Genomic DNA, 13,247 nt, shown 5'->3' on the forward strand with positions numbered 1-13,247 from the left:
TGAAGGACTGTACTTTGGGCCATGCTCTTTTGTAGGTTCTTCTATAATCTGAACAAAGATTATGCTGTCATCAACACCGTTACAATTTGGAAACTTTGAGACGCTATAGTATGACATACTGCGACTTTTCATATTCTTGTCAATTTCTCAAATAATGATGGCCTAGGATTGCGATGTCGAACATAAGGCCAGCAGGCCGCATGCGGCCTGCGAAGCAATTCTGAGTAGTTTGAATAACCCCTGTATTACCCAGCACATTTTCTAACAAATGTTGAGATATTATTGTAAGAAATGCTTCCCGCAAGGCCACAAATGTCAAGATCATAGACCGTGATATAATTATCCGACAGTGGTGTTATGGTTTTACTCTAGTCATCATCAGGAACAAGTTGGTGATACTGACATCCAATTCCAAAAACTCGTGCACACTGAGTTCATATTTTTATGAAGAAATGAGCCAAAAAGTAGTTATTCGTGAAGTGAAAAAAAAAAATGTTATATGCAGGTCGCATGGAAAATATAATAGTTATAAAAAATACAATTCAAATATATTTGGTCGCACTGCTGTATCACTTCTACTCTAAGGCCCCAGACAGACAGAGAAACCCGAATGACGATTAATAATGAGTAGGGCCATTTTTATATGACCTTAAAAAATCAATTATATGACTTTATTTTGGGGAAAATATGACTTTATATGACTTTATGCGAAAATCGTGTATTTTTACATCACACAAAAAAATCTGGTAGATTTACAAAGAAATTTCTGTAAATTTTACAACGAATTACCGGTCACAGCTAATAGCAGCGTGTAGTTTGTCATTTTACATTTTGATATGTAATATTACATTAATTTAGCTGCTAAGTCAAGTTACCAGAATTTCTTCGCAAGGTTACTGACAGTTACTCGCTACGACATTTTACCAAGCTATTGGCAAAATTGATTAGCTTCCAAGCCCCAGCAACCAGTGGATACGTGGAAGTGCATGTCACTGTGATATCATTCTCGCTGCGATTTGACCTGATTCAGCCTCGTTCGCGAGACAGGATTAGGTCACACGGAACTGGTTGACCCTAGTACCAATTTCGGTATAGTGCATAGTTGGGTGCAAGAAGCAGCGGACAATGTAGTTACACCATATACATTATATTATAAGGCTATGGCTACACGGTCGGTCTCGGTGTTTAGATTTGTTGTATTGTAACAGATAGGGCTAATGAGTTACAAATATCAGTTTAGAATACATAATCTTATTCCTGAAACTAGAAATATCAGCACAGCAGCAGGCTCAGTTGACCATTTCTTAATGGCGGACACGGCGACCTATAATAGGTTACCTTAGGTTGCGCGTTGCAGGTTATTCTGAGATTCGTAGTAAACAACCAACAGTCAACTGTGACATCACAAATAGCGTCCGGTTAGGTAAGTAAGTAGGGAACCACACGTGGAGCAATAAATATCAATATATACGAAATTAGATGCAAAAGAAAGGGACTATAGGTGTTGATAGATGTTTCTGTATGAAAAACCAACCTGGATTGAACATTATAACGTGGACAGTAAATATTATTGGTGGCATATGTGAGCGGATGAATATCACTTATTTCAAAGTTGTCTGCGTGTCGAGCCGAGTAGCCGACTGGTCGGCCATTAATATTGAGCTTTGGGCATGCAAAGGCTGACGGTGCGAAGCTTGTGACTTGCGATTGAAGAAAGTAGAGACTTTCGTTGAAGATTCTCAGGACTGATGAATGGGATGCGCATCGTAAAAGGTGCAGTAGCCTACTGTATAGTATTAGTTACCGGGAATATCTACGACTGTGCACACCACCCGGATGACTTTGGTTTCATGATTTAAATATTTCAGTCGCCCCATTCTCAGTTCTATTTTGGGATATTAGTCGACTTGTATAATGACCTGCGACACCACATACTCTGCCGCGGAGTAGTTGAAACTGTTAGCTTGTTATTGACATTTATCGGGTCATAGCTTAGATATGTTTTCATCCACTGCTCGATATGTTTGGCTCACATGCCGCATCAAATGAGGCACCTTTTTTTTCAATACATTGATCATTTAAGTCATGAATCTCTGCTATATCATGTTAAATGAGGAGTCGTCAACTCACAATGTACCAGTACCGGTACTTCAAATTTTGTTATATTTTTGTTAGCCTATTTGTCTTAGTCTTTATAAGTCATGTCTAGGTTAGCAACTTGGCTTAGTATAGCGACTTACGCATGAATTATTTTTAGTGGAACTGCAAGATACTAGTCACACAGAAGGAATGAAGACGAGAAAAAGAAACAATTAGAAGTTTATCCGGCGTTGGAATTAATTCACCTTTTCTTGGGACCACTCGTGCTATATTTGCATGCCTCCTAAACAAGAATTATACCTCCAGCAGCAATACTTTTTCATCGTGAATCATGAATGAATATACAGTTGTCCTAATGTCGTCTTGAGAGCGTGAAGAAACTTTTGCGGTATTTTGGCATCGCGTTGCTTTGGGATAGGTATGGATGTCGGCTGAGACGTGAATTTACAAGCAGGCATGTAATCTGATTTACAAGGACAGCATGTAGGGTTGTAGGTAGGTAGGTAGGTAGGTAGGTAAGGCGGTAAAATTACAGTCTCGGTGGTAAATGTACACAGAAGAAAATGTAGATTGAATATACCAGAGGTGACTGTAACATTACGGTCTGGCATGTAAAGTTAGATTACCGGACGGTTGTAAGTTGAATTTACATTGAGTGACGGTAATGTTATATTACTGCCAAGTGGCTGGCCACCCTGCTTCCAGGCATTTCGCGGTAAATCGAGGTTAATTTTTTTTTCAGTGATGTAACCAACGTCACTGATGGAACTGACGAGTAAAACATGAACAACATAACAGTAATACGCATCTATTTTTATTTTAAACCACTTTTGTAGTAGTTTCATGTATGTAGTGTGGAATGTTGGAGTCTTTAAAGTTACGATTTGGACGTAAAAATGACTTTAGTAAGGAAAATGAGCGCTCCGCAGACGCTGATGTTGGTTGACACATTTGCAGTTTTGCATACAGCGCAGGTGCAATGCAATGTCTTGTCTTTGCAGCTCCATAATTTGTTTCACATCGTTTTTGTCCAATCGCTTCTTAATGTAATTTTTGAGCTCAAGCAGATCTTTTCCGAATTCGAGGGCATTTAGATCAGCATGAACCTCTTTGATAGTGTACATTACATTTTCGGTATCAAGTTTGAAATATTGTTGTAGTGGAGGCATATTTCTGTTAACTCGTCAACTTTGGATCGTTCACTGAATCTTTGACGCTCTTTACAATAAGTCCTTCAGCTTCCCATTGGTTGACTATTTCTTTCACTTGTGGAAGTCTCTGAACTGCAAATGACGTGCACAAAAGTAGAACAGATCGTGTAGCAACACAATGCAATGTGTGACCTCATAATGGAATGTGTGACCTCGTAGGTCTGCGACTGTAATGTTATAGGCTAACCTTACAGTTTGCCTTCGTTCAATCGGAAATTGCCTTACTTTCTTAGTGCGTAATTGCTTCAATTGGCACTTTTTATTTAAAGTATACAACAATATGACTTTATAACTCAAATATGATCCAACCAGGAAAATATGACTTTATATGACTTTATAACTTTCTTAATATACCCCATATGGATGCGGTTTTTGCGTTAAAATTGATTTCACGACTTACTGATGCATAGAAAAAAATATGACTTTAATGACTTTAAATGGCCCTAATAATGAGCCAAATTCTAACGTCTGCCTTTACAATTAAATCAATTGTGTTCCTCAAAGCGCATACGGTGAGTTAACGGCAGATTAAGATTAAAACAAAGGGAGCATACAAATATGTCAGCTTATTCCGTGGTTAGAGTCAGTGTTTAAGCGGTCGAATTCAAACGATCAATCTTTGAATTTTTGCCAAACTTCCGTTGTTTGCGAGTAAAGGTGCTGCTAGAATATATTCATATGATATGATCGTGAATGTTATGTAATATACCAAAATGTATACAGGATTGATAATAAATTATTTAAGCGAAAAGTAAGGTCGGGCGTTTTGATGTACCGTAACATTTTGGAATGATTTGACTGATCCGGCCCGCGAGCGGTTTGAAAGTTTGAATCTGGCCAGCGACGCAAGTTGAGTTTGATACGGATACCCTTGGCCTAGGACTTCGTACCTGAATCATCTTTTCCAGCGTGATTGCAAACTTTTCTGGCAATACTCCTTTGCATCGCACGTCCAATGTATTTCGCACGGCATTGTGCTAGAAGCGAGAGGCGAAATGATCCCTTTCTATCACATAAGCATTCGACGTCATGATTCATAATGCCATAACGCTTCCATTTTCGTGTAGCTCAATGTCAGAAAATGTAATACATTCTTATAAGCCATAGCTTCTGTTCACCATTAAACTGTAACGAAAATACATACGTCTTCAGAAACAGGACTGAGAATAATTTGCAAGATTTGAGCTCGGATACTGCTATACCTACAATATCTGCTATCAGCACCTGCAAAATTCTAAAGCTAGAGTTAAGCTGTGGCTTCGAAACCCTCAATATCTTGCAGCAACGCATCTTGTTATTATCCAATACGAAAACATCGCGTCGATATAATATCTATCTCGGAACATTCAGCCGCACGTGCTCAGGCTCAGATATGTCTGACGTCTGACGCCACTATGTCTGGAATATCTATGACGTCACAATGTACTGTTCGCTCGAGCAGCTACGAATTCATGATCAAACAATTCACAAGGCCATTCGCAGGAAAAAGGTAAAGGACGTCTACTACTCTCGTCTCAATGGCAAAGGAGCATGGCGGCTAAACACCAGCTCCAGTGTTTTGATATATAGTTCGCATCATACATGCGTTAAGGAGTCTACAATGGTGGCAAAACTGGTCCAACAGATAATTACACAAAAGATCATACCTGCAGTAAAACTACATAACATACCAAATTCGCTTGCCATGCTACTATTGCTAGACCTTGATGTCTCAAAGGATACTATTTATGAAGCGATATAAACGATGGTATCTGCAATGCCCAAATGTTCGGATACCATTCACCGATTAGCAATCAGCACGGCCATCGATGTCGTAATTTGGTTGATGATTGAAACATGATGTAATTACGAAAATCACATATATATATGTACATAAGACCGTAAGCGTGTAAAATGATCGAATTGTGAGTTCAATAGCAATGTTGCAAATAATGATTATCCAGTAAATCGCTTTTACGAATGCAAAAGTAAATCCGGAATACTTATTATCCAGTAAATTGCTTTTACAAATCCAAACGTAAATCTGAAATACTGGTTATCCCGTAAATTGCTTCTGCGAATTTAATCTGTAATTTTTTTACCCTCTAAAAACAAGTAAATTTACTTTTGACGTGCCCGTATATTAATTTAACGGGCATTTACCGTTAATATAACTGATGGGACAAATTTACCGGTATAATTTGGGTAAATCTACGAATATTTCTAAGAGTGCATGCGCATCGAAATCGTTAGTAGTCGTAGTATGAAGAGCTACAGGGATTCGTTCCGCGGTCGCGCGTAAACTTTAGTAATACTAAATATTACTATAGTTTCACATATTACTGTAAAATGTTTATCCTTTCTTGGCCAATGTGATCAGATTCACCGGTAGAGCTGATGCAGGGCGCGTGTCTTCGAAAAAGCGAAAGGAAAGTTGTTAATGTTATACTGCATCTTTGGTTGGGCCAATTCTTTTTAGTCCCCTTTGTTACCTGCAGTTATTTTTTGACCTCCCATCAGATTTGTCGATCGGTATAGTGGAAATATATATTGGATTCGCAAGAAACACAGGGCTACCAGAATAAAATTCATTCGTGATGAGGAGAACACGATTAAAATTTTGTATTTCTTTATAGGGCGCGATGCCGGCGCATGCATCTGTACTGTCGGACTCAGATTACAAAGGACACTACTGTATTAAAATCGAGAACCAACACGCATTGAACCGCGCGTAGCGCGAAAAAAATTTCAAGAATAATTCAAACCTCTCATTAATTAAAGAGTCGATTCGTAAATTCAATTGCATATTGACGGCCGCCAACACATCCAAATTGAATTAAGTGTCGACGGCCGCATAATTTTCTTTCTGCTGCCGCAGATTCGCCACCCCTGGATTAAAGAATCGATATTGGCGTTATAGCTAGACACGGTAGCCTACTTGCTGGAAAAATATCTCCTCGTAAAGCATTGTCCTTAGGAGAAACCGAAGTCGTTTTTCAAGCGTCTCGGTTTTGGTAGTGGTAGGCCATTGCACATCAAGGCAATATGCCCATGCATACTAGCAAATTCTTCCTACACGAATGATATTACCATGCCGAAGCCGTATCAGCTAGTGAGAAATAGCGATATAGAGCACAGTAGAATGGCTTATTTTAAATAACAATATCAATTTCAGATTTTCAACATGCTTTACTAATCGTTCTTCCGAAATTTTTCCAAATCAGGTCGCGGGTCGCAAAATATGACGTCGCGGGCCCCATGCGGCCCGCGGGCCGCGTGTTGGTGACCCCTGGTCTAACATAATATGTTCAAAGGTTCATCTCATCTGCCCTGGTATCTTTCTTTTGTTGTTCTGATGTCTTGGTAGAACCTCTCCCCTTGCTAATCGACAAGATGATTAGGATATATATCAAAATGACTGAACAGGAAGTGAACTTTTATGCTCATGTTTGTTCCAAGTTTTCGATATGCAGATACGAATTTTCGGACCAACTGTTTGTAGTTGAGTGCTTTGTGATCAGCTAAAAAGTTTTATTTACTACATCTTAGGAGAAATTACATGCTGTGAGCTCCTCCTAATGTGAAATTGGAATCTTTCATTGGCATTCGAATATACCAGAGACCAGATTTAAGTTTCTCCATTGATAGGGTTACTAGGTATACCCACTTTGTTGACTCAGTGGAAAATTATTCATTTACCAGTCAAAAGAAATGAGACGCGTATGAGTATAGTAGTTAGGCCTTTCAAGGACAAATTTTACAGTTTTATACTCCTCTTTAATCTTGGTAGAATGACCAATTGATACAGGAAAATATGAATTTCCGTTGTACAAAAGTACAGTTTTTAGGCTTGACAAACTGCTTTTTTGACAAACAAATATTTCGCATCATGCCATTATGATATTGATAGAATGACTGAGAAGTACATGAGGGTTCTTCATAGTCAATTAGCCATTTATGCGCAGTATAAAATTACAAAAACTACAATTTTCTTCCTACCAAGTGATAATTAAACAATCCTGCAACAAAATACAAATTGGATGCAATGTGAGTAGAGTTGACCAAATCAAACCCTGAGTTGTAGGCGGGGCACAATGAATTATTGACGGTAACTACTGTAACACACCACGCATTCATATATTTATCAGTCGATATTGCTTGCGGCTAATTGTAACATATAATTTATGAGCTACCTTGCTTAATATTAGTGAATTAAAACTACATCAAAATTGTGAATATCCATTTTGTTGAAAATTGAGAATATCCATTCTGTTGAAAATATGTTTGCAGTTGTAATCTAACCTTGCATTGCTGCTTGACCCATTCTCTTCAACTGAGCAAACGCAAGCTTCATTTGATCCAACTCTGGAATGTTGACATTTTCTTTGTTACCAAAAATTTGGAAGTAATACGATTGCACCAAAATTATTAAAAAATACAGCAATAACAGGTACTCATAATCTATTGTCATGGCAGCGTGGCTATCGTCGACATATTGAGTTAAAAGCACACATATAGCCGTAACTACCACCAAACAGATCCCCTGATCAGTATTGTAGATAGTAAAGTATTCTGGTCATATTTCATGATTCTAATATGGGTACCCGATCATAAAATTAATAAATACCAATATAGCTTACAATCGCATTGTTTTCAGAATTGAGTCCGCCCGTTTTTTCAAGTACGGGCGTACGAAATATTCGCACTGCCATGGGCACTAGGGCTGTTCAAAAATAACTTTTTTTCTGGATTCCAGCCATTCAGTCATTAAATTGTCAGGTTAGCCTAAAAAACACTGCACACCAAATTTGGTTCAATTCTAACAAGTATAGGGATCCGTAGATCCAATTAAATTTTTTAATTTAAACATGAGAATTAAAAAAAAAATTCAAATTTTTCTGTCAACCCCATAAACGACTCAATTCCAACTAGTAGAAGTGGAGTTATTAGAGTTTTTTGTTCATAATTCTCGGATTATCCTTGATTGGGGGAAATTTGAATTTTTTTTTATTTTACTGTTTAAATTGAAAAATTCAATTGGATCTACGGAGCCCTATAATTGTTACAATTGAACCGAATTTGGTGTGCAGTGTTTTTAGGGTAACCTGACAATTTAATGACTGAATGGCTGGAATCCAAAAAAAAAAGTTATTTTTAAACAACCCTAATGGGCACCCTTTAGGATGGGCTAGTCCAAATCAGGGTTACCAAACGTTTTCGATTATTCATCTCATTATCGAGCTCAACATGTCTTGCCCCCTGAAGTATAGAGTACACAAGTAAGAATATCTTCGTATTAGGTCAGTGGTTCCCAGCGTAGGCGATTTAGAAAAAACAGGGGGCGAAATCGTACGATTGGCGAGATAGGGGGCGAAAATGTTACAACAGCTATATTTAACTAATCTATACGAAATGCACGTGAAAAAGGGTTATTCTGGATCCGACCCGAAAGTTGAATAAAAAAAGTAAACTTTCACCGATCATACGAGGAGACGGGATTTTCGGAGTCATGTCTAAAAAATAACCCTGTTTTCATTAAATTGTCCAGCGATCAGAGTTTAGTAGTACATCATTTCCCGTTTATATGTCCTCTGTTTCGGTCCGATAATATCAGGGACGGAACTTTCACTCGAGCTTGATAAGGAGGTTAGGAGTCGAACAGGGGATGGGGACCACTGATAACTAGGTTGTATCTAATTATTCTGATACATTTGTTTGTATAAATTCTGCTACTCCAACACTCTTGTTCACCCTCATCTCGCAGAACTGCGACAAGATGCGATATCACGAACTCCGGGAACCACTGCACTGGTTGATGCGGTCGAGTGGGTACAGGATTTTTATTGACAGCATCTTGCCCCTGCCATTTAAACGCCAGGATACACCGATAGGAGATTTCGGTCGGTATAAGACTTCGCGAGGTTGGCTGATAAGAAAGATTAGCGGTGATAATACCGTAGCTCAAATTATCGCCGCGTATTCTCCGTAAAACATTGATACAGTAAACCGTAAACAATTTTGTTATGATCGTTAGGAAATTTGTTTGCTACGTTAACGAACTTACCTGATTTTAAGCTTTGAAATTCCCTTTTTAATTGTTTACATTCTGCTTTCGCTGCGTTATCGGGCAACAACGTGTTTATGCAAGTCAAAGGATATTCATTCGTGTTTAAACGTAACGAAGGAATGCCCGGATCGCATCGTGCTAGCTTGCAGCCTGGTCTTGCTCTACACAGAATTTCTTCCGGTTTAACGGCAGACATCACCGACAGCGAGCATAACGTCAAGATTTCCCACGTGATCTTCATCCTATTCACACACACGCACCGAAAAACGTTTTCTACAAAACGAATAACCGGTACAGTGATCATAGTATAACCAACACCAACATGTAGGTTAAAATATTTGATTTATTTTACTAAATGCATGCTAATGTTGGCTACACATAAAAGAAAAGAAAAATTACTTAAATTGGGAACTGTTAACATGCGGCAAGATTCACCCTTGAGCGAAAATCACGTGGCCGTCATATATATACGAAATAAATATGCTAGTTGGCTGACGTGCGTAAAATCAGTGCATTCATTACAATAGTCTTGAATAGAATCATCGATTTCATTCCCTGTAAGATTTTTGAGTAGGGCTTGGAACTATCTATCAGAAACTCATCAGTTTCCTCAAACGATATCACATCAAAGCTCTACCCACTGCTGCGGGAATACCTAGCCTATAGCCCCTTTCTATTGTTCAATCTTTAATGTTTTTGCATTTTCATTCGGCAGACTGCGGTTTCAGCCCATCGATATATTCAGTGAAATGACAGTTTTAAAGTATCTTCGTGAGATTATCAAACTACACTTGACGATTTATCTGTTTCCAGCTTGATAATTATTTAGCCGTAACTTATCGCCTCAATGAATACTCGAAATAACTTACTTTCGCTGACAAATCGCTATAAATTAGTACTATACGCGTGGTTCTAAATAATTTCGTAATATGAGATGTTCATAAATCGGTCCTAAATCCCTTGAGGCAATTTAATATAATTCTGTAGACTCAGGTGAACTGTTTTTCCCCTATCGTTTAGCATATGCCGGCCATTGGTTTTAGTCGTATCAATGTTACAAGTTTACTACAACAATCATAACAATAGCAAAACTGCAACACCATTGCCGTAGATACAGATCAATATTGTGAAACGCCGTAAATCGAAAACAAATTAATCATTAAGGTATCGAGCTCACGCGCCGTGGTGTTCCTGAAACTTGACACAAATTACATCGCTGATGTAACTGACACGAATATTTTTACTATCGCCACATACGCTAGAAATCAGCGGATGGGGTCAAAGAACTTTGTTTTGGTACTCGCAGCAAATATTTCCTCTGCATGTTACAAATATAAGTACTTTGAGAGACATGTAAAAATTACTCTTAGTTGAAGTTGAAAATGAAGACTCGTGTGATTAGGTTGAAAAATTGTTTTGGTCGAGGAGTCGCAATATCAAGGTATTTTCGTAGTCGTGATACCGTGATAGCCATCCAAGTAATCCCCACAATCATAGCCATAACACAAATTCTAAGACAGAAATAAACACGGGCCCGCTCCTTATTAGTTGCTATGTTAATTATATTGCGTTGCACAGGCCTAATGGCCAATAAAATATGCTTGTTGGTATTCCTGCCGACGGATGCGATGGATGAGTGGCGTTGAACTGGAAATCCAATTGGATCTTACCCTGCTTGCTGCGGTAATTTCGAGTCACAGTGGCATACAGTTTACTATTGATGACGTCGGGATCTGATACACGCGCCTATGTAGGGAAATATCATTTTCATTTACAGAATCACATTGATTTTAGGAGTAGGCAACCTTTCGATGTGCCAAATGTCAAATTGTCAACAACGTGAGTGCCAAATAATCGTGTGAGGTTCATTGAGCACTGGCAACTTCATTGTATCTATTATAATTGTTAATAAGTAAATTTCACTATTTTAACAAAAAGGAGACAACTTCTCTCAATGAGCTTATTGCATACTACAAATGCAGTAACAATTCTTGGCTTTCCATTGCTTAATTCTATAGTTTTAGGAATATCCATGAACACGTTAAGTAGGACAATAAGTACATATGCTTATAATGGAATGACATAGCTATGGATGGATATGTACCCACGTACCTTCTCTTACCTGTACACAATCATAATTTTCATTTTTGATGCAGCACCAGTGAAGATTAACATTAGCGATTCCCAATGACATCAGTTACCAGAAACTACCTTCCGGAGGACTTGAATAGTTTTCCATATATAGTATTATTAGATAGTATTTTATAACGACTCTTTGACAGTTCTTAATCGGCGTATATATTTTGTCAATGTCGTAAATTGACCATGTTGACTTGACAATCGGCAACTATATCGACTCTACCAGGAAATATTTTATAAGTTCAGTAACATCGATATCAACAACACGTTCCTTTATTGGCTAGTTCTCTGTTTTGAATGAAAATGTGCTGCATCCATCCAGGCAATTACATGAATTAGTTTTAACGTGTCGTTCTGTTTCTGATATTTTGGTTTTACAGGGCACCATATTCAATGACAAGCCTATTAGGTCAACTCAACCTGCAAACATATATTTTTTTAAAACTAATTATCCTTCTGTATTTCAGTGGCACGAAAGACCAGGGTTGTAATGACTCGAGTCACGATTTTTTGATGACTCGACTTGACTCGAGTCATTTTCACAAAATACGTAGATGACTCGACTCGACTCGAGTCAATTTGTGTATTGACTCGACTTGGACTCGATTCATTGCGCATGACTCGCACCAAGTCATATGACTCGAGACTCGGACGGCCAAGACCGACATTTCATTGTAATTTCGAGGAATATGAAAGTAACAACACTATTGGGATTTCGTCTATTGGTACCGATACTTGAAAATGCGACTAGAAACTGCTAAAAGTGATAAAAATTAGAATATTATAAATGCGAACCATTCGATATCACCAAACAGAGTTATAAAAAGTGCACTGTAAACTGAAACGCGTGCATTTATGCACCTAAAAAACACACAATATTCGATTTTTTTTTAGATGCCACATTGTGTGGTAGCGATGTATGTCATAATATTGTGTGGTCTGAAGTGGCATGTCAGTACCTATCACTGCAGAGCTCGAAATTATGTACCTGATATACCTCCACAGGCTCTTGAAACAATATAGCTCTTGAAACAATATTTTATTTCAAAAGAATCGGTTGTAAAATGTACGTTAAAAGTGTAAATTGCCGTTATAAATATGACAATAAAAATTGAAAACAACAATTTTTTGACACAGTAAGACAGGATTTTATACAGTCGTAACAGAGCTTCTTGGAGGTACAGAACTTCAATATGCAATTGAATAGTATATATTCATATTGAAATGAGCCCGAATATTTTGGGCTGACACTCGTCAGGGGCAACCGTCAGTAACTAGTAAAGAATTGGAAAGAACATTGCATATCAACAAAATCGTATCACAAAACATGACGTCACCAGCATGAAATTTCGAGAGAGAGCGTTCAGTGCACTATTCCGATGCAGCTGGTACACGAACTCCTTCTGTTGACAGAGTTCCGGCTGGTGTATTTTGATAAGTGAACCACAGTGTGCTAATCAAAGTACTAGAAAAACTCCAACCCAATCGCAATAGTTGGAGTAAAGGGACTAATTGCAGCGGAAATGACATGTATAAAATACACCAGCCGCAACTCTGTCAACAGGATTTCGTGTACCAGCTGGGAATAGTGCACTGAACGCTCTCTCTCTCGAAATTTCATGCTGATGACGTCATATTTTGTGATACGATTGTTGATATACAATGTCCTTTCCAAATCTCTACTAGATTTGCTGACGATTACCACTGACAAGTGTCAACAGAAAATATTCGGGTTCATTTCAATATGAATA

The 13,247-nt window shown here is 38.1% G+C and overlaps 1 protein-coding gene and 2 long non-coding RNA genes across 3 annotated transcripts in view; 2 read left to right on the forward strand and 1 right to left on the reverse strand.

Annotated features, from left to right (window-relative positions):
* The window catches only part of LOC145438118 (uncharacterized), a 465,561-nt gene that overhangs the window by 42,441 nt on the left and 409,873 nt on the right, over nucleotides 1-13,247 (forward strand). The gene's annotated exons all lie outside the window — the stretch shown is intronic.
* LOC145436968 (uncharacterized) lies at nucleotides 1,200-2,467 on the forward strand. Its single transcript, XR_013914513.1, has 2 exons — nucleotides 1,200-1,773; nucleotides 2,258-2,467. It is a non-coding gene; the product is annotated as an uncharacterized LOC145436968 (long non-coding RNA).
* Nucleotides 7,588-10,251, reverse strand: LOC145437938 (uncharacterized). The gene is made up of 2 exons (XM_080315309.1): nucleotides 9,355-10,251; nucleotides 7,588-7,655 (listed from the first exon to the last, which is right to left on the reverse strand). Exons 1-2 carry the CDS (start codon nucleotides 9,659-9,661, stop codon nucleotides 7,588-7,590), a joined length of 375 nt encoding a protein of 124 aa, XP_080171435.1. The 5' UTR covers nucleotides 9,662-10,251.

This window comes from Botryllus schlosseri, chromosome 4 (genome assembly GCF_051294905.1).
Source record: "Botryllus schlosseri isolate E-star chromosome 4, Bs_hap1, whole genome shotgun sequence".
NCBI lineage: Eukaryota > Metazoa > Chordata > Ascidiacea > Stolidobranchia > Styelidae > Botryllus > Botryllus schlosseri.

Excerpts from the sequence above, each read along its gene's own strand:
- LOC145437938 (XM_080315309.1), bottom strand. The coding sequence starts at position 9,661 with ATGATCACTGTACCGGTTATTCGTTTTGTAGAAAACGTTTTTCGGTGC. Across the intron at positions 7,656-9,354 it reads ATTTCAAAGCTTAAAATCAG|AGTTGGATCAAATGAAGCTT; the intron begins GTAAGTTCGTTA and ends TCAACATTCCAG.